This window comes from Chaetura pelagica, unplaced genomic scaffold (genome assembly GCF_000747805.2).
Source record: "Chaetura pelagica isolate M959 unplaced genomic scaffold, ChaPel_1.0 scaffold234, whole genome shotgun sequence".
In the NCBI taxonomy this organism is placed as follows: Eukaryota; Metazoa; Chordata; class Aves; order Apodiformes; family Apodidae; genus Chaetura; species Chaetura pelagica.
The window spans coordinates 1,027,057-1,047,733 of NW_009952967.1; the positions used below are offsets into that span (position 1 = coordinate 1,027,057).

Genomic DNA, 20,677 nt, shown 5'->3' on the forward strand with positions numbered 1-20,677 from the left:
AGGGGAGATCTGATCAGTGCTGATTAATATCTACAGAGGATGTCAGGAGGATGGGGCCAGACTCTTCTCCAGGGTGTCCAGTGACAGGACAAGGGGCAATGGGCACACACTGGAGCATGGGAGGTTCGAGGTAAAGCTATGGAAAAACTTCTTCTCTGAGGGTACCAGAGCCCTGGGACAAGCTGCCCAGGGAGGTTGTGGAGTCTCCTTCTCTGAAGACATTCCAAACCCACCTGGATGTGTTCCTGTGGGATCTGCTCTAGGGGATTCTGCTTTAGCAGGGGTTGGACGAGATGATCTCCAGAGGTCTCTTCCAACCCCCACCATTATGGGATTCTGTGGAGGCTCAAGTCAAGTTTGCTTCAGAGGCTCCAAAATTTAGTTGGAAATGCCATTAGATGGAAGGGACTGCATTTACCTGGATCAGACAATTTCTAGGTGCAAAAAGTGTGAAGTACTGTCTGGATCCTTGGCCTGATTGTAAAATCGGATTTAATGGGTCTTCTTACTGGATTGGTTTGGCTTATTGGGCTACAACTCAGCTAGGTCCAATGATTTAGAAAATATTAAAAATTAATTGCTTGGTTTTGTGAGTGCAGTGTTAGTGATTGCTACAGAAGTCATTTTAGTCCTACCTAGGGGCATAATTGCATATATTTATCCTCCTTTCAAGTTAAGATCTTTGGGGAAACTGTATTTATCTCCTCCCAACTCTTTCTTCAGCCTTTGGTAGTCCTACAGTCACCTCTTCATTTTGTTTCCATTTAATGTATGTATAGGATAATCAACTCTTCCTCTTCCCACCAAGTACAAATGAATCCAGAGAGATCAAAAAGCATTCATGTGAGGAAGGGTTGCCTTCTGCAAGAGAGAAGGAAAAGATCAGCTGAGCAAGCTGCAAAATAAAGATTGAAAAGATTAAGCTGGGTCTTCATCAAGTAGCTAAGGACAGTCTTGGAGGACTGAGCAGAAGGTGAATCAGCCACCAGTGCCAGAGAGACCTCGTGGTGGAACTCAAAGCAAATGGTCACCTTGGTCCATGTTAGTAAATTCCCAAGGCCCAGCATGTTTCCCAGCATGGCCATCAGCCCTGACAGGCTTTCCATCCCTAGGAGGTGGAGTAAATGTTCACACCACAGAAGCTAAACTCAAAAGAGATTTCAGTCTAGAAACAGCCCCTTCACAGCAGAGAATTTCCTCATGCTTTTTGCCTGATTTATTATCAGATATTCCAACTGATCACATTTCCAGCCTTTCCCAAAGAGAGAGGATTTCTACCCATCCTTAGGAAAGCAGCACCACAGCCTCAGAAATGCTGCCTACTGCGGGGAGACCCTTCCTCTGCTTTTCCCTTTTCCTTTTCTGCCTGGTAGCCAGTTTGTATACCTTTGGGACCACCCAGCAGCTTCTTTGGAATTAACACCCCTCAGCTACTCACAGATCATTACGTCTTCCCTTTATGCAGAACTTCACCAGGCTCAGCACTTTTAAATGCAGCATTTTTCTAAGGCAGCCTCTGATTTTGGATGCTTTGTGCTGTGTCAAATTGGGTGCCTAGGAATGGAGACACCTCAGAACCAGGGGTCACCCTGGAGAAGCCTGTCACCAGGCTCCTGCCTCCTTGTGAGTTTGTTTGCTGGGGTTTGATCTCCTCTGTGTCCTGGTCTCCTCTGGTCGTGGCACAGCAGAGCATTAATGGGAGTAGATCTAAAGGCTGCTCTGTCCAGGGCCTGATCATATCGTGCAATCATGGAATGGTTTAGGTTGGAAGAGACCTTAAAGGTATCTAGATCCAACCCCCTGCATGGGCAGGGACACCTCCCACCAGCCCAGGTTGCTCCAAGCCCCATCCAACCTGCCCTTCAACACTGCCAGGGATGGGGCAGCCACAGCTTCCCTGGACAACCTGGGCCAGGCTCTCACCACCCTCACAGGGAAGAATTTCTTCCTCATGTCCAACCTAAATCTCCCCTCTTCCAGTTTTAATCCATTACCCCTTGTCCTGTTGCTAGCAGCCTTTGTCCCAAGTCCCTCCCCAGCTTTTCTGGAGCCCCTTCAGGCACTGGAAGGTGCTCTAAGGTCTCCTCAGGATCTTATCTTCTACAGGCTGAGCACCTCCAACTCTCTCAGCCTGTCTCCAGAGCAGAGGTGCTATGATATCTATGTTGGGTGGGTATCTGAGCAAGCCTAGAGCAGGCTGATGACACAGGGCAGGAGGTGTAGGGGCCCTGAGGATGTACAAGCCTCTCCCATGCCCCTGTCGACCACAGAGACCACTGAGGTGCACCAGCCCCTCTGTGAGGACAAGCGTTTGTTACGAAACTTATCTCCTGCCCTCCCTCTCCTCTCCCTCACATCCTTCTCTATCTAATCAGTATCTCTGCCCCTCAAGCCTCTCCTGCCCCCCTAACACACCCAACTGTCCCCCCCTGAACCCTCAAACCTAAAATCTGAAGGCCTGATTGCACAGATTGAAGGCCCTAATTGCACTTCCCCTTCCAAAGCCGCATTCGTTTATCATAAAGGGTGCACATTTCCCGTGCTACAGTTTCCACGGCCAGAGGCCCTGAGGGCCAGCTCAGAAATGGAGGGAATTAATTACATTTTTTTAACTCCCCTTCTTTTAAAGTATGGGAGAGAGTGATGAAACGTCCCGGGGGGGGGGACAGGGGGAGAGCTGCAGAGATGAGGGTGGGGAGGAAAGCAGCAGCAGGAGACAAGGCGGGGGGGGACAACACAGACTGGCTCTTTCATCCAGAAGGGTCTTTGTGCATTAACCTTGGTCTCCCCAAAACATGAAGACCCTCTACTCCTTCTCCCCCATGACAAATGACCTCCAGAAAGGGTAGAAATGAGGCTGAAGGCTCTTGGCACTGTAGCTGTTATTGACTTGCCTCGAAGTGCAAGCCCACGCCACGCCTGGGACTGATTTGGGACAGCAGCAAAGGGAAAGGAGAGGGGAGAAAGGGCAAAAAGACAACTGATGAGAGGGAGGGGAAAGGGAAGGCTGTCGATCACTGTGATGGACAGGTAGCAGATTTCCCTCCAGATAAAACCTTACAGATGTGAAGTGGGTATTGATTTTTAGTTAGTGATGATAATGCACCAAGAAGTAATAAATTATAAGAAAGCAAGGTCAGAAAGAAAAGGTAAAAGGACTTTGCATTCTTGAGGAGGGGATTTCTCCAGATGCCCCAGACTTTGGGAATTTCAAAAGTTGCCTGGAAAATGAGTTTATCCAGCTGAAACAAGAAGTCAGATAACACCAGGCTGCCAAGACTGGGGGGCTTGTGTAGGGTTATCCATGCTGGGTGGCTGCGTATTGAGGAGGGAATAGAGATCTCTGGTTCGCTCTTGTTATTTCTAACACCTTCATGTCCTGGGGTGGGGAAGGTCGAATGCTGTCCTCTGATAAGCTTGTGCAAACAGAGTCCCAGGGGAGCTCAGCCCCAAATTGCTCTCAGCGTGCCTGGAAAAGGCAGACACTTCCCACTGTCAGCGTTGCTGAAGCAGGAATCGAGATCTTTGGGGCTTCTGGCTCAGCTGATCCCCACAGCCTCTGTCAGGGTTCATCTGCAGCCCACAGACACTCACCCTACCTCCATGGAAGCACCCAGCAGGGATGGACATCTCCTAGCCACCTTGCAGCATCTCCAACCTCTGGGCATGTATCTGTTCACCACCCTGGCATTGTCATGATGGAATATTGGCATTCCTGTGTTTTACCACGGATTTCCAGGGGGAAATTCAGCCCATCTTTTTCAGAAGGGGGTCTTAGGATGGGATGAATTGTCCTTCAGAAGTGTCAGTCTCTCTGTGGAGGATTCTAGAGGATTAGCAGAGACTAGAAACTTAACTTCACATGGCTAAGGTTAGTTGAGTCGAGTCCTAGCTTAAGTGACTTGCACAAGACCTTGTGAGTCAGTGGCAGAGCTGGGATTAGAAATCACATCTTGATTCTGACTGATTAAGCCAATTACTGCCTTTAGTAGGATTTGTGCAAGTGTCTTCTGCAGTCTCAGCTCCTCTGAATTAGAAGTGTGAATCTGGGTTTCATTTACCAACGTTGCTTTACATTCCCCTCTCTTTTTAAAAGGCCCTTAGCGGAAGTGTTAATATGACTTCTGCTTGCTTTTATTTTCTCAGAGTAATATAAAGCAGCTGATTCTTTTGGAGACATGGCCAGTAGGGAGAGCACTAGAAAACCCTCTGCTCTGTGAGTGGTTCCAGTTGCCCTTTGTTTTATAGCACACGATTTCTTTTCTGCACCTGCAGGGCTCGGTGTGGACAGCACATCTGCAGTCAGGCGGCACTGCCAGGCCTGAACAGGTCAGGAAGGGAGAGGCAAAACACCCTGAGCACAAAAATGACTGCAGCCCTTTCCAAAAATAATTGATAATTCATATGTCTTTGTTTTTGAGCATTCCAGAAGGATGTTTATTGTTTTAAACATCTGTTTGCAAATTAAATCCAATTATGTCTCGTGGCTGCTGTGTATGCAAGTGTCCTGGATATCCATGAGGGCAGAGAGGTGCAGGGTGGAACACCTAGAGCTGAGGCACTGCTGAAGCTGCAGCCAGTGGGATCGGGGGGCAGAGAAGGATTCATAGCTGAGCCAGATCAAAGTTCATGACCTGGCTTTAGTGGAAGGTTACAAAAAACTTTGCAGCTGGAAAACCTACCTTCAGGCTGCACTCCCGTGGTTTCCCTGCTGCATAAGCCTTGAGGCACAGAGGTTTGTGTTACATCCACACAGAAAAGCATGACAGCCCTATTCTCATAGTAATCCATTCTGTCTTCCATATTTAAATGCAATTTCCTTTCTTCATCACCCTTGGCTTTCAGTCTTTGGGCTGTCGTGGGGCAGGGAGTTCCACGGGCACTATTTGCACAGCATCATGGCTAAACAACTTCATCTAGATACCTCGAGGCTTAATCACTGTGATTAAGAAGCTCTGCCTGGAGGGTCTGAAGAGCTGGAGGTAATTCAGGCCCTGCCTGGAGTGCTGTCTGCCCTGTGGTTTGGAGACAGCTAAGCTAGGTTTAACTTTTGGGGACCAGTAGCAAGCTCCAAGCTCAGTGAAAACCCTGAAGGAAGAGAGGGCAAATGAAACCTGGGTGAGTTCTGTGCTGCTGCCTGTGCCCTGTTTTTATGCAGCTTGTTCAATGGTCGTTCCTGTGTCTCTGTACCACCAAGCAGCCAAACCCGCTGGTTGGGGTTAGATTGGTTTTCCAGGCTTTTTTTAACTAACGCCTTCCCCAGCACCTCCCCACTGCCTCCCCTTCTGCAGGGGTCCAAGCACCCCGGCTCCCCAATTCCCCTTCCAGACAAATACCTGGGAAGGAGGTGGCATCACATCAAGAGAGTAAGTCTTTGCAGGACTCCTGAGTCCTTCCGGAGGGGGAGGAGAAGCTTTAGGAAGCTTTAGAAAGCAAAGGCCAGCCCGGAGCTGGTCCTAAGCCCCCAGCTCCGGCAGGAAGGTGAGGGAGGAGGGGCCGGGAAAGGTGTCGGGGTGAGCAGGAAGGGGAGACACAGCTCAATGCAGCCCCGCTTGTGTCCTTCCAGAGAGTGTATCCCCTGCACAATAGCTCACCAGGCCGCTGGTGAAGGGATAAAGGGCTCATTTTACCACTTGCCAGGCACCAAATATTTCCAATTTGCCACTTTAATTGATGTCAATAAGGTTATGCTAAATTCGGAGGGTTTTCAGCCGCTCGGCATCTGAGGGCTGGTCTGGCCCCCTGAGGTGACCGGGGGGCCCTTCCCCCCCGCCACAAGCAGGGCCAGGCCCCCGGGATCAGCCGGGAAGCATCGGGAGCTCCTTTCCCTCCCCTCTCACCACCGCCCCGCTTCTGCAAACTCTTTACCCTCTTAACTTGGCAGCCTCCAGGGGGAATTCTGCTGAATGCAGGAGGCAATTGCATTAAAGCACTGGAGGGATCGAGGCCTGGTGTGAAGGCCTGTAGGCAGCGGCTTCCCCCAAACTCACCCGCAGGAACAAATCTGGCATTTTTGCTGCAACAGAAGAAAGAGAAAAAAAAAGATTGTAAGTTCATCTGTTTCAGGTCTCAAAGCAGGAAGATTGCTTGTGTGTGAATTTAATTACATTTTCCAACCAAGCATTGCACTGAAAGGAGCCCAGTCAGGACCTTTTATCCTTTTAACATTTGAGGGTGAAGGAGACTTTGGCATTTCAGTCCCTAAAGCTGAATCTGGGCAAATGTGCACCCAGAAAGGGTTTGTGTCTGGTTTGGTTAAGGACCTTTGAGAACCAAGCCCCACTGAGACTTCCAAAGCAAGGGCCTGTCTTCAGCATCCCTTCTTAAAAATGTGGATTTTTACTCCCTGTCTGATGTGTCTCCTCTTCTGTGTATAGGAAGGGAGGGGTGCTTGGTTACGGCAGTGTGTGGTGAGCAGGTTTGTCTCAGGTTTATTCCTTTCTCCAGTGTTCATCCTGAGCAGCACAGCTGATGTTGTTGGTAGGTCAGCAAAAAAGAGCTAAAGATTGAGCGTGCTGTGAAGGAGCTTCTCACTTATGCTTACTGAGGTCTTTAAAAACAAATATTAGACACAGAGAAAGCCAACTATGGTGTCTGCCTGTTGGTTATTTGATAGAAAGCAGCCTTCATTCTCCAGCCTGGCCAAACCAGTAATTATATTGTGCGTTGTACTGCTAACCTCTACATGTACATCAACCTCTACATGTAGGTGTTTCTCCCTGGTATGCCTGAAGGCAGCTGCACATGTACCCTTTCTCCTCCAGACACTGACGTGTTGTCTCTTGTGTTTCTCCAGGTGATGAGCATCTTGAGCAACCCCAGTGGGGTTCCTCCACAACCCCAGGCTGACTTCTCCATCTCTCCCCTTCATGGTGGCTTGGACACCACCAATTCCATCTCTGCCAGCTGCAGCCAGCGGAGCGACTCCATCAAATCCGTGGAGAGCCTTCCAACTTCCCAGTCCTACTGTCCTCCCACCTACAGCACCACCAGTTACAGTGTGGACCCAGTGGCTGGCTACCAGTATGGACAGTACGGACAAAGTAAGTGCAATGATAGTATTTCCCCTGCAGAGGGAACAGGAGAAGAGAGGGATGGAATGTAAGACTTAATGGCTATTGTATTAGAAGAGATTCCCATGGAAATCTGTCCATCTAGAGAGAAAAAGGGAATGTACTCACCAGACCCAGATGGAGATAGCTCCACACAGTCTCCCCAGTTCAGTTCAGAAGTTCCAATTGAAATATTGTAGGTAAAACATTTGTATTTGAAAAGGACAACTTCCAGACCTCTCTCTCTCTTCTTTTCCAGTTTTTGCTCCTCCAAAAACCCTACAACATGTTCACCCTGCTGGAAGAGGCTGAATTTAGGTCAGACATTATGAGGAAATTGTTCACTGTGAGGGTGGTGAGACCCTGGGACAGGTTGCCCAGAGAAGCTGTGGCTGCCCCATCCCTGGCAGTGTTGAAGGGCAGGTTGGATGGGGCTTGGAGCAGCCTGGGCTGGTGGGAGGTGTCCCTGCCCATGCAGGGGAGTTGAACTAGCTGGTCTTTAAGGTCCCTTCCAATCCAAACCATTCTGTGAGTCTGTGATTTTAAAATGCCATCCCTTAGTGATGAAGTGACTCTGTCACTTCATTCTCTGCCCCCCCTGAGCCAAGGACTTGGTCCCTGGTCAGAGATTTTGCTACAAAATTGCCAAGGCCTCTCAACTGGGCTGTGGTTCTGCAAGAGCTGGAGTGAGGCTGGAATTGTAATCCTGAACCTAAACCTCAGCTCCAAAAAGCAGAGGGACCTGGGGAGGGTCTGTTTCTCCTCCAGAATGGTTGGGTCACAAAAACACCAGGCGAGCCTAGCAAAGGGCTCACCTGCCGGTGTTAAACTAATAATAAGTGTGGTGTTCTGAGAGAGTGATCCTTGGAGGGTTAAAGGTGCATCCTCTTCCTCCGGGAGCACTCCTGCTTGCCCATAGCTTGTCCTCAGTGACCTTTCCTTCCATTTGGCTTTAGGTCAGACATTATGAGGAAATTGTTCACTGTGAGGGTGGTGAGACCCTGGGACAGGTTGCCCAGAGAAGCTGTGGCTGCCCCATCCCTGGCAGTGTTGAAGGGCAGGTTGGATGGGGCTTGGAGCAGCCTGGGCTGGTGGGAGGTGTCCCTGCCCATGCAGGGGAGTTGAACTAGCTGGTCTTTAAGGTCCCTTCCAATCCAAACCATTCTGTGAGTCTGTGATTTTAAAATGCCATCCCTTAGTGATGAAGTGACTCTGTCACTTCATTCTCTGCCCCCCCTGAGCCAAGGACTTGGTCCCTGGTCAGAGATTTTGCTACAAAATTGCCAAGGCCTCTCAACTGGGCTGTGGTTCTGCAAGAGCTGGAGTGAGGCTGGAATTGTAATCCTGAACCTAAACCTCAGCTCCAAAAAGCAGAGGGACCTGGGGAGGGTCTGTTTCTCCTCCAGAATGGTTGGGTCACAAAAACACCAGGCGAGCCTAGCAAAGGGCTCACCTGCCGGTGTTAAACTAATAATAAGTGTGGTGTTCTGAGAGAGTGATCCTTGGAGGGTTAAAGGTGCATCCTCTTCCTCCGGGAGCACTCCTGCTTGCCCATAGCTTGTCCTCAGTGACCTTTCCTTCCATTTGGCTGTGGCTTTTTATTCCCCTCTCCGTCACAGCCCTTTAATGTCTTTAACTTCTCCAGCTAAATGAGAACCGGCTGTGGCGGCAGACGGGATCAATAGCAGCTTCCCCCCACCCCCCCTTTTTTTGTTTTTCGGGAGTTTGATCTGTGACCCCTTGACCTTCCCCTCGCTTCTGGATGTGAGGCTGGACACACGTGCTATTGATAAAAATCTTAAACAAATTCCAATACCATGTATTTCCAATAAAGATTCCCTTGGGCAAGACGTTAGTCACACCAATGTGTGTAAAAAATAAAATAAGGAGGACAAGCTACGTTTTTGGAGAGAGAGAGACCAGCAAAGGAGAAGGAAAGAGAAAGAAGGGTTTGTCTTGGTTTGCTGCAGGAATTTTTACTTGGGCCTCCTAATGCTGATGAAAAACTCCTCGTGCAGCCCTGTTTATGTTGTTTTATTTGCCCTCCTTTGCTGATTTGTGTTGCATGGCTCTCTGTTTTCTGCTGGACACCCATTAAATTTACAGGTCCTGTTCAGACCCCAGTGGACTCTGTTCAGAGCAGGAATATTTTCCTGTTAATAGTTGTGAGAGTCCAGGCTGCCAGCAGGCATGTGTCCTGAAGCAAGCCAGACATGTCCCATGCCTAGAGACATGCAGATAGGTAGTCATGAAGGTGCCACAGAGATGATCCCAGGGCTGGAGCAGCTCTGCTCTGGAGAGAGGCTGAGAGAGTTGGGGTGTTCAGCCTGGAGAAGAGAAGGCTCCAGGGAGACCTTAGAGCACCTTCCAGTGCCTGAAGGGGCTTCAGGATAGCTGGGGAGGGACCTGTTGCTTGTAGCAACAGGACAAGAGGAAAATAGTTTTATACTAGAAGAGGGGAGATGTAGGTTGGACATGAGGAAGAAATTCTGTAGTGTGAGGGTGGTGAGACCCTGGCCCAGGTTGCCCAGAGAAGCTGTGGCTGCCCCATCCCTGGCAGTGTTGAAGGGCAGGTTGGATGGGGCTTGGAGCAACCTGGTGTGGTGGGAGGTGTCCCTGCCCATGCAGAGGGGTTGGAACTAGCTGGTATTTAAGGTCTCTTCCAACCCAAACCATTCTGAGATTCTATGATTCTTCCTGCTGGGGCAGAGAAGGTAGGTGAGAAACCCTCAGACACCATCCTCAGCGCTGCTCTTTCCCAGTGCTGGGGACTGCAGTGACACCCAGCCTGACACCAGACCCACCCAGTCCTGCAGCCAAAGCCAAGGCCCTGCTGAATGACAGAGGCAGCACAAACCAATTGTAGCTATTCTGAGGTGGGACCTACATTAAGCAGCAAGTTCTTAATGTGTGCGTGTGTGTGTGTAGAGATTTGTACATACAAGCAGTATAAAAGTCCACTCACTGTAAACCTTTCTTCTAATGAGTCCCATTTATAATAATCTCTATGTGAGGAAGCAGTTTTCATTGATAATTATTCCTGTTAGAGCAATCACTTACATGAATCTGACCTTGATATAACAACATTTTTTACATTTTTTCTTGTCTTTCTCAGTGCACGTTCTATTTAGCAGGGACCTCTAGTTCCCCCTGCTTTTTAATTCTTCACTTCTTCTTTCAAAGTACTGTTTGAATGCTGATCAATGTGAGGTGACCTCCACAAGATCATTATTTATTGATGTTCAGTTCAAATCATATGTTTCTTCCTTCTATGCTGTGGCAAAAAAAAATAGTATCAAAATTCATCTTAGTAAACACTGGTAGAATAAAAATGAGGGGTTGTGATGGTGGGGAACAGCTCTGTGTAACAGGGGACATAACCAGAGCTTGTAAAAAAGAGCACTGTAGCTTTGATAAGTTTTGGATCTGGCCTGCAGAGAATCTCTCTCCCCACTTCTCCTTATTCTGTGTTTTAGAAACACCAAATCAGACAAACTTTCTCTCTCACATAAGCAAATAAACATCCAGAGCAATTTAGGTAAGTGTTTGAGTTTATTTCGGCTTCTGCTGCATTAAAGCAACAAGCCATCTATATGTCTTCTGGTGTGGGATACCCTGGTGCCTTTGAACGCTTCCCACTGGCGCAGAAAGCTATGTTGGGAGTTCAGCATGGTTTTTTTACAAGGATAGGATCACCATCAAATTTCCAAGTTTCTGGTTTCTACCTAGAGCAGGATGACCCGTTCACATCCCTCCTTTCCCAGGCATCCATCTAACTTCACCCAGAGTGGAGGTGACAACAGCCCAACCACACATATATGTGCAGTGTGTTGAGGAGTGAATGTCCTTTTTACTTACAGCTTCTCAAAGACATTATTTAATGTTGTTACCTGAAATACCAGGGGACCAAGCTGATAAGGTCTGGGCAATGGGGCAATGGGCACAAGCTGGAGCATGGGAGGTTCAAGTGAAACAGAAGGAAAAACTTCTTCACTGTGATAGAGCCCTGGGAAAGGCTGCCCAGGGAGGTTGTGGAGTCTCCTTCTCTGGAGGCATTCAAGACCCACCTGGACGTGTTCCTGTGGGATCTGCTGTAGGTGATCCTGCTCTAGCAGGGGGTTGGACTAGTTGATCTTCAGAGCTCCCTTCCAACCCTGACAACTCTATGACCAGAGCCATAGCTTGGGCTCCAATCCTACATACACCCTCTTGAAGCTAGAGGCACCACGACCCAATCTTACAGAGACCAGTGCTCCAGTTGAGCTACCCCAGGATCTCAGTCCCTGAGGAGCACCATTCCTCTGGGACTCTGCTCCCCAGCATGCCCTGCTTTGGCCCTGGGTAACTCACCCCTTGCCCAGCTTGCTTCCCTTCCACTGGCCCAGCCAGTGAGGAGGAGGGATGCAGGATTACTGTGGTCCTTGTGGTTCCCAGAGGCTGGAGCTGTGTTAATGATGCTGGTGATGGAACGCAGAAGCGTGAAAGGAATTCTAATAGATATGACAAGTCTAATAAGAATTTGTGTCTGGAAGGGACCTCCTCTGGGGCAGGCATCTGACAAGACATTGATGGCTGAAATTTGTTTACTCATTGGCACCGATTGTACATCTCCTGCCAGCTCCTTATTAATCTAATTTGAGACATTAAAGCCAGTGGAAGGGAGAGACTTTGACTGAAGCTCAGCTAATGAGCAATTGTCACCATCCTGCCCTGGTCCTCTTCCCCCTCCGACCATGGGCCAGTCAGGGGAGCTGGGACACAGGTTCACGCATCATGTCAGGATTTGTGGCTGCAGTTTCTCACCCAGATGGAGATAAACAAAGTTGATGAAGGCAGGAAAAGTGGATGAAGGCAGGCAGCAGAGCTAACAGAGGTAAGTCAGCATGCAGTGGATGAGTGAGGTTCAAGCCCTGTCCAGACTTAGGGAACTTCAACTGAAATCTCTGGAATCATTTACACCAGCATCACTGAGTGCAGGAATTGGCTTTGCCACCATGAGATGATACAGGGAGGTCAGGCTGGAAGGCTTATCCCATTGGCTTTCTGCTCAGGCTCTTCTTCTGGCAGCTCCCCTGGAAACATCATTTTTCATGGCAGAAGTAGAATTTTAGCTCTTTTCAGTAAGTTCATGGAGACATCAAAGGAATTGGAGCAGCACGTGCAGGATGCACTCTGAGTATCTCAGCTGCCCTCACCCCCAGCAGCGTCCATCCTGTCAGGTGTTTCTGGCAGGACCATCATATATTTGCAGCAGGACCCTCGTGTCTGTGACAACCACTGCACTGGGCCTCCCTTTGTGAGAGCCTGCAGGGTCTGTTGGTTGCTCACCCTGTGATGCTGAAAGCCTCATTGCCACTGACTGCTGTTGTTGTGCTGTTTTCTCACCTTCCTTTTTTTTTTTCTTTCCCCTCCTCTTCAGCCGCTGTTGATTATTTGGCCAAGAATGTGAGTCTGTCTACACAGCGTAGGATGAAGCTGGGAGAACATTCAGCTGTTCTGGGCCTCCTACCAGTAGAGACAGGCCAAGCTTACTGAAGAGTCCGACTGTGCCAACAACTCACTCCAGCAACTTGGTACCACTGGAGAAAACACCACCAGCCTTCCAGGGATCTACCTGTACCCAGCCCCTGCTCCTTCCCAATTCCATTCCACCTCACAACAACTTGAGCTGTGAAGGAGACGGGAAAGAGGAGGGGGGCTCTCCAAGTATCCAGCTCCTCCCAGAGCTCTCTTCTCAGAGGCAAGCCTGGCCTCTGTGACCTGACTCCTCCTGTGGCCAGAGACAATGGGTTGGGTACATTTATTAACCCCAAGCTCATGCCCTCCCTCTCACCTACCTGGCCATGGCATTTTGCCCACACTTAAGGACTTTCCATTGATCTAGGTAGTTGGCAGAGTTGAAGCCAAATTGATCCTTTTTTTTTTTTTTAATTTGTAAAAAAAAAAAGAAAAAAGAAATGTTTCATTTTGTTTCCTTTTCTTTTCCATTGCTGTAAATTTGGTGAACATTGTATAGGAAGGAATAACCAAGCTAATCATTAAGGGTGATATAACTCGGGACCACAGAAGACCTATGGACCAAATAGAAGAACTTGTTTTGAGACAAAAACAAACCACGAAGACAAAAAAATAGCAGAAAACCATCTATTAAAGTGACAGCAAATTTCCCCACCCCCTCTACCCTTCCCTTCTCACCCATGGCTTCCCAAAGCAGGGCCAAAGCAGGCCAGATTGCTGCTAAGCAGGGGCAGGATGTAAGCCTGGGACCTTTGGAAAGCGTAAATGTAAATTACTGCATGAGGACTGGAGATGATGGGCACAGGCATGAGCAACATTTACTTTTCGTCATAGGGACCAATGTAGACCTGATTATCACTGAAGAGCCACGGGCATCAGCAGCAGGAGATGGGATAGCCGATGTTGGCCTTGCATGCACAGAGGAAGGGCATCAGAGACACCTGATGGAGCTTTTGACCATCCAGGCAAGAAGGGAGAGGACTGTGAGTGGCCCTTCTCTCACTCAGCAGGAGAAAGGCTGCCTGTGAGATCCAAGACAAGAGAAGGAAGAGTTGGAGGGGCTGGTTAGCTGCCTGCTTGGAAGGGTCAGTATGCAAAGCCAGGTTCCTCTACAGGGAAGGGGCCACCTGAAGGAGAATGGTGTTTGTTCTGAAAGTGCTTTCCAACAACTTGACTCTCACTGAGGGATGGACGTGGCTGTGCAGTGCAGACTGAAGAGTCTTTCTAACAGCAGCTAGGAAGGAAAGGTGCTCTCAGTTGCAACCCTGCACCTGTTTGAACTGCAGGAAGAAATTTACCTTGTCCATGGTGTTCTTCATCCTCTGGCTCCCAGCAGAAATGCTGGCCCTGGTCCATCCTTCTGGCTCTTCCCCCAGCCCTCTCATTTTGTGTCCTATTCTGTACAACTCAATCTCTCAGTCCCTTTTCTCTGCTTTTCCTTTTGGTGGTGGAGCCTCTCTCTTTCTAAGCCAGACCTTGTTCTCTGGATGTATCACCCCATGTTCCTGTAGCAGCCAGTGCTCTCGCTGTTGTGTCAGCTCAGGACTTGGCTCATCACACTGCTCAGATAAAAGCAGCCAACCACAAGAGGTTATTGCTAAGTCATAACCCACATGGGTTTTTTAAGAGTTTTCCTTTTGCATGTGCTGATGATCCTTGAGATTCCTAAGCAGATATCTAACAGACTTTTTTCACCTAACCTTCCTCTGTTGAGAGGGCTCACTTCAAGAACATCCTGAAGTTTGACCTGGAGAGGGCAAGGAAAGCTGCATTGAGATAGCCGCAGGATCTGTGTCAGCCTGATGTGTAAAATCCAAAGGCAGCAGGCAGTACTTGGAGTCATCTGCAGACTGTTAGGGGTTTGTAGCACATTTATTACTCTATGTCTACTTCAGGAGAATCAATGTCTGCTTTTGTCGCTGGTGATAGTGGGGGACCACGTGGTCAGATGAGTTCTGGTCTAGCATATGCTCCTAGCTTTATAAAGGAGACACTTGTGCTCTCTTGGGTTGCTACTGCTGCTTCCATTCTTCTTAAACTGATGCTGTTTTTACAGCTGGAACACCATTTTTCTGGGAAACTTGCCCCAACACCATTTATCACAAGCCACCAAGCTGCTTTCTCTTGAGCCACAGGGAGAAGTACCTGTTCTGACCAAAGCAGAATTATGGTCTGTACATTGCTCAGCATCCCATCAGAGCCACAAAGAACCTTGACCAGCTTTTCTTTATGGCTGTGCCAGAGCTTGCTCTACATTCCTAAAAGGATATTAATACCCCAGCTTGGCTGCTCTGCCTCTCACACGTTCACATGCATGTCCCTGTGCAGGGTGACATCTGCCTCCAGAAGCTGTGCTGCTGTCATTTGTGCACCAGACATCCCAGTTCAGCCTCTGCTTGTCCAGCTATATCCTACATAAAGCTTCCCTCTACTTGTATAAGACTTCCTCTGGATCACAAAGCTTTTGGAGCGCTTGAAGCTTGTGTTCTTCCCATCCTTTCTCAGGGCAATCTGTAGCACCTACAGCTGGATCAATAGGTGAGGCCAAAGGGACCCATTTCCTTGAGGTGACTGAACAGCCAGAGTCCTTGGGACCACTGGCACTATCTGAATCACCCTCCCTGCTTTGCACCAGTTTGAGGTCTTGGAAAGCAGCAGAAGATGCTGGTTTATGTTGTTTTAGAGCTGATCTAAATAATTCCTTTTTGAATTCCAGTCCTGACTTAAATATTCTTCCCAACAACAGTAACCACCAGCCACACCTGAACTGGAGGATGGAGGGGTGAGAGCAAGGGTGTCTCTGTGACCAGTGCAGGGATTCATGCCTGAAGCACCCGTTTAAATTTGCTTCTGTATCAGTGTCATTTTGAGCTGACAGTTAAAGCAACAGAGCACATTATTTAATAGCAGTTAAGAGGCCAAATGCTGATAATCACCCAGTTTGGGGGATTCAAATCTACATCCTCCTTCCCCTGCAAGATGGAGTTTGTAGGTCCTGATTGTCAGCCCTGGATCTACCCCAGACTGTTGCAATCCCTTGTTCTTTATACTGAAATTTCTGACCAAATGCATTTCTAGCTGCCTGCTAAACTGGCAGGAAAGTCTCAGTTCCTCCTGAGAACTGCTTGTCCACTGCTTCTGGTCACAAAGACCTGCCAGCTCTTCTCCCCACCTTCAGCTGTTCTCCCGTGCGTGCATCCACATCTCCCAAGCTTCCCTCAACAGCTGCTCCTCACCGCCAGCCCGTCAAGAAGGACTTCAGCTGAGCTCAGCACAGAGTGCAGGACCCAGAAAGTGAAAAGATATGAAAAAGAGGGAGCTCTGGAGAAACCTATTTGCCAATTACCTTCACCAGAAAGTCCACAAACACCTGGGCACTGCTGTAAATAGAGTTCTTAGAGGAGGATGAAATCCGCCCCGTGCTAGCGCAAATAGCTGTTCTCTGACCTTGCCCTCGTGGTCGCACTTTGTACATTAGTTGGAAATTTGGTCATGTGCTGTATGTTTATAGAAAGTTTGACCTTTTTTTTTTAAATACTAAAAACACAGTGAGTGCCGTGCTAGTTTAAAAAAGAAAAAAGGAAAAAAAAAAAGGGGGGAGGTGGGGAGGGGGGAATGAACTGTAGAAATTTGCCTATCGTGTGTTTTCAAAATACATTCCAGAAGCTTTGGGGTGGGATGGGTTTGATTTGGGGATTTATTTTATTTTATTTTTGTTTGTTCCTTTGTTTTGTTTTAAGGTACGTTCATGTATGGAAGTCAAAAAGTATTTGTTTTCTTTTGTTTTATGGATTGCCAACCTCAGTTCTGCTGAAAAGAGACAAACTCAGGGGGTGGGACAGGACAGGGAGGGGGGGACAGAACAGAGGGAGGTGCCTTGAAGGCAAAACAAAACTGAGCATGGAAGAGTGGCAGTTGGCAGCAAACAAGGGTTGGACAGCAGGACCCTGAAGAACATGTGGTTGTGGTTGCTCTGAGCAGACTGTCTGGGGACTGAGCAGATACTCAACTGCTGGTGACTGAGGGTGCCTGGGAATCCAGAAATTGTTCCCCACCTCCTCCAAACAAACCACCAAGCAAACGGGAGACGTTCTCTCAGGTTGAGATTTCTTCCATGCCTGCAGACAAGAACTGACATCCTTGGGGGAAAGGAGAAACGCCGAGTGGGATTTCTTTTACCTCCCCACACCCCTCCCACCCCCCTGCCTTCACCTCAGCACCCTTCTGAGACCCCAAAACGGACATTTCTTTCCTCACTGTGTCTGGCAACTCAGCAGATTGGCTCCCGTCGCTCAGAGACTTTGTGTATTTAATGCTTCTAACCCCTCACCCCCTAACACCTCCATGTACCCACCTCGGGGAATATCTACATAGCACTAGAGGACATTCCTTATTCCTAGTAACTGCGGATATGTTGCTTCTGTGTTTGCCTCATAGCCATTTTGCTCCATGTGTGTGCCTGGGTGTGAGTCCGTGTGCGTGTGTGTGCCCGCGGGCGTGCGTGTGTATATATATAATCGCACCATAATTTATTCAGCTATATGGAGTAGTCTAGTAGGAAGAGAAACTGGTATTTGCTTTAACTACCTGCTGCCTGTAGGTGTCTCTCTGTAACTCAGGCATAACTGTTACACATTAAAAGAGGAAAAAAAGAAAGGATTAAAAGTGGCTTTTGGTGGCTTGATTGCTTGACAGTGTGACAAGGGCAAGGGGAGAAGCTGGTAAATCCAAACTGCTCTCACACAGACACAGTCACAAAGATGATCCCAGGGCTGAAGCAGCTCTGCTCTGGAGACAGGCTGGGAGAGTTGGGGTGTTCAGCCTGGAGAAGAGAAGGCTCCAGGGAGACCTTAGAGCACCTTCCAGTGCCTGAAGGGGCTCCAGGAAAGCTGGGGAGTGGCTTTGGACAAGGGCTTGTAGTGAGAGGACAAGAGGGAATGGATTGAAACTGGAATTTGTGAGATACAGGTTGGACATCAAGAAGAAGTTCTTTACCATGAGGCTAGTAACTTGTTGGAATAGGTTGCCCAGGGAGCTTGTGGAATCCCCCTCCCTGGAAGTGTTCAAGGCCACACTGGATGAGGCTTGTGCAGCCTGGGCTGGTGGGAGGTGTCCCTGCCCATGCAGGGGGGTTGGAACTGGATGATCTTTAAGGTCCCTTCCAACCCAAACCATTCCATGACTCTATGATACTAAAACCACACAGTCCCTTCTGCTCTTTTTGGACCTGAACCAAAAATGTGAGCAGCTCTGCTCTGGAGACAGGCTGGGAGAGTTGGGGTGTTCAGCCTGGAGAAGAGAAGGCTCCAGGGAGACCTTAGAGCACCTTCCAGTGCCTGAAGGGGCTCCAGGAAAGCTGGGGAGTGGCTTTGGACAAGGGCTTGTAGTGAGAGGACAAGAGGGAATGGATTGAAACTGGAATTTGTGAGATACAGGTTGGACATCAAGAAGAAGTTCTTTACCATGAGGCTAGTAACTTGTTGGAATAGGTTGCCCAGGGAGCTTGTGGAATCCCCCTCCCTGGAAGTGTTCAAGGCCACACTGGATGAGGCTTGTGCAGCCTGGGCTGGTGGGAGGTGTCCCTGCCCATGCAGGGGGGTTGGAACTGGATGATCTTTAAGGTCCCTTCCAACCCAAACCATTCTGTGATTCTATGACTGAAGATGGTTTTGCTAAAAAGCAAAATTGTGGGCTTCACTGGGTAATGAAAATGGGGTAAAGCTACATAAATAAATAAAACATGTAATTTCACTGTGACTTTTCACAAGGGAAGAACAATTACCTGACCTGTTCTAGGTACAACCACTTCTTTAGGCATTCATTTTCAGCCAGCTATTGCTTGGGCAGAGGAAGGCAGGCTGTGCAGACCAGGGTGGGATGGAGCTGCCATGGTCCTTCCCAGCTCTGCAGGCACCTGGCTCTCATTAGAGGCCAAAGCACAGCACCAACAAGCAGAAAAATATTTTGAAACTCTACAGGGGAATACGTGGCTGGGGGCTCCAGCAATGGGTAAGAAGGCAGTTTGCCTTGAAGCAAAGCTCTGAATTCAAAAGCTGTTCCCATCTGAGGTTGTTTTGGTTTTTTATAAAACAAGCTGATCTTCATCCAAGTCGTGCTGGGTGAATATCCACACACCAAAACGTGCCTAATTAGTTGCTGTGTTTGGGGTTTTTTTAACTGGTTGCCTCTCAGCAGAGGGATCAGTCCATGGGAGCTAACTGGCTTCCCAAACCTAGATGAGGTCACCATTAAGATACCAAGTGCATGATGAGATGCTGCTTGTGATCTTGTCTTTTGTGAGCAAAAGGGGCAGCAACCTGCCAGCCTGGAGTCTCCCACCACATTGAGAAGACTCAGCAGAGGAGAAAGGGCTTTGGCACTTGCAAACTCTGCCAGCACTGGTGTTCTGGCCTCGTGCACACTGCTGGTCACAGCTAGCTTCAGGGTCAGTCCCTTCCCAAGCAGCTGCTCAGATGCTTTCTTAGCACCATTCTGTTCCCCTTGGAACAGAAGAAGTCTCAGAAGAAGTACTGAGCCAGTGCCTGGAGCCTTGGGTTTTGGAAGAGACCTTCACTGGAACTTGCCTGGATAATTCACTTTTGGGAAGAAAATGGGGGACACAGGAGCCAAGGACTGGCCACCCCAGCAGCTGGGTTGGGGGGCTGAGGGGGCCTGGCCCAGGGCTGGGGCTGGGGCAGTTCTGGGCATGAGGGTCTGCACAGGCTGAAGCTTTGATGGACTCTGAGGGCCTTGATGGGGATCCCTAGAAGATATGACAGGTCTCCAAATGTGGAAGAGGCTGGAAGCTACTGCTCTTGCATGAGGCCAAGGCACCATGCTGTGAGAAACCCTTTTTGGTGAGAACTGTGAAACCCAGAGGCTCACCTTTGTGTAACAACCATAACCAATTTCAGCCACCAGAGCAGGGCTGGCAGCCCCAGCTTCCTACTGCATCCTAGGGGAATTATATTTGACATCTGCAAATTTTACCCACACCAAACTCCCCACCTTAGATCTGCACTCTTGATTTTCACCCTGGAGCCAGTGTGTTTTGGTGGTGGTCAAGTCAGCCACATTTACTCATGGAGGGGTTTGTAGAGGAAGGGACTGTCATTTTCCAGGAGTCCTGGAACAGGACCGCATTATTTCTAGCCATGTCCCTGTTTTTAAATCTGTGCTGCTGGGAAGGAACAGCTTTGTGCTTCCTCACCAGCCCTCCCAGAAAGGAACTTTTCTCCAGCCACGGTCACATTCAGGCGCTGTCGCTGCTGGCCCTGCAGTTGCCAAGTGTTTCAACACTGCCCTCAACTGTTCCCTGAGATCCTCGGCCTCTCTCCCAACCACTCCAAACCTTATCTGAGGAGCTCAGGATATTTCCCAGGCCTTGCCAGAGTCGATCCATTGCCCTCTGAAAGACATCAAGGGCGTGAGCAAGGTCACAAGGGAGCTGCTCAGGCTGATCCAGCTCCTGCTACAACTATCATCGGTCAATTATGGCTCTAAGCTGTCGTCAGCTTTAATCTGCTGATAAGATGGTGATAAATCAAATTCAAGTCAATTTGACACCAGCTGCCAACTTCTGCAAACGTGTTGGATCCTTCAGGCCGGGGATGAGACACTGACCCCACTCAAGTCCGTGTTGGTCCCTTGTCCTTGGACTTGACCCGCGGTGCTGCTCTGCATCAGGCTGCTCTTTGTCTGCCCTGCTGGGGTCTAACTCCAAGAGCCTTTATCTGCTTTTTATCTGGGGTTTTATTTTTTATTTGGCTTTCTTATGTGCTTCCTCCAGCCTCCAGCAAAGCCCTCCATGCCCTGAGCCATCACCTGTGTGCTGCCTCAGCCTCCCCTGGAGCTGCAGAAGGGGAAGCTGCAGAAGACACAAGGTAGGGCAACTCCAAGTGAGCAGAGCCCCAGAACACACATATATTGATAGAAATATATCTTAATACTATGTATTTTTAGAGGGCAGAAGCACTTGGCAGGGTAACTAGCACTTTTCAATTATTTTATTTAACATGTTTACATTATTTCCCTGGACATTCTCACAGAGATTTCTCTCCAAGGAAATATGAGGAACAGATACAAATATTTTGCAGATTGAGGTTGTT

The 20,677-nt window shown here is 48.8% G+C and overlaps 1 protein-coding gene across 4 annotated transcripts in view; it reads left to right on the forward strand.

Moving 5' to 3' along the window:
- The window catches only part of PAX7 (paired box 7), a 109,292-nt gene extending 96,705 nt beyond the window's left edge, over positions 1-12,587 (forward strand). For all 4 annotated transcript variants that reach the window (XM_009995750.1, XM_009995749.1, XM_009995752.1 and 1 more), the window contains 2 exons: positions 6,797-7,043; positions 12,472-12,587. In XM_009995750.1, coding sequence (XP_009994052.1) covers positions 6,797-7,043; positions 12,472-12,587 — 363 coding nt within the window. The remainder of the gene's footprint in view (positions 1-6,796; positions 7,044-12,471) is intronic.
- Positions 12,588-20,677: the final 8,090 nt, after the last annotated feature.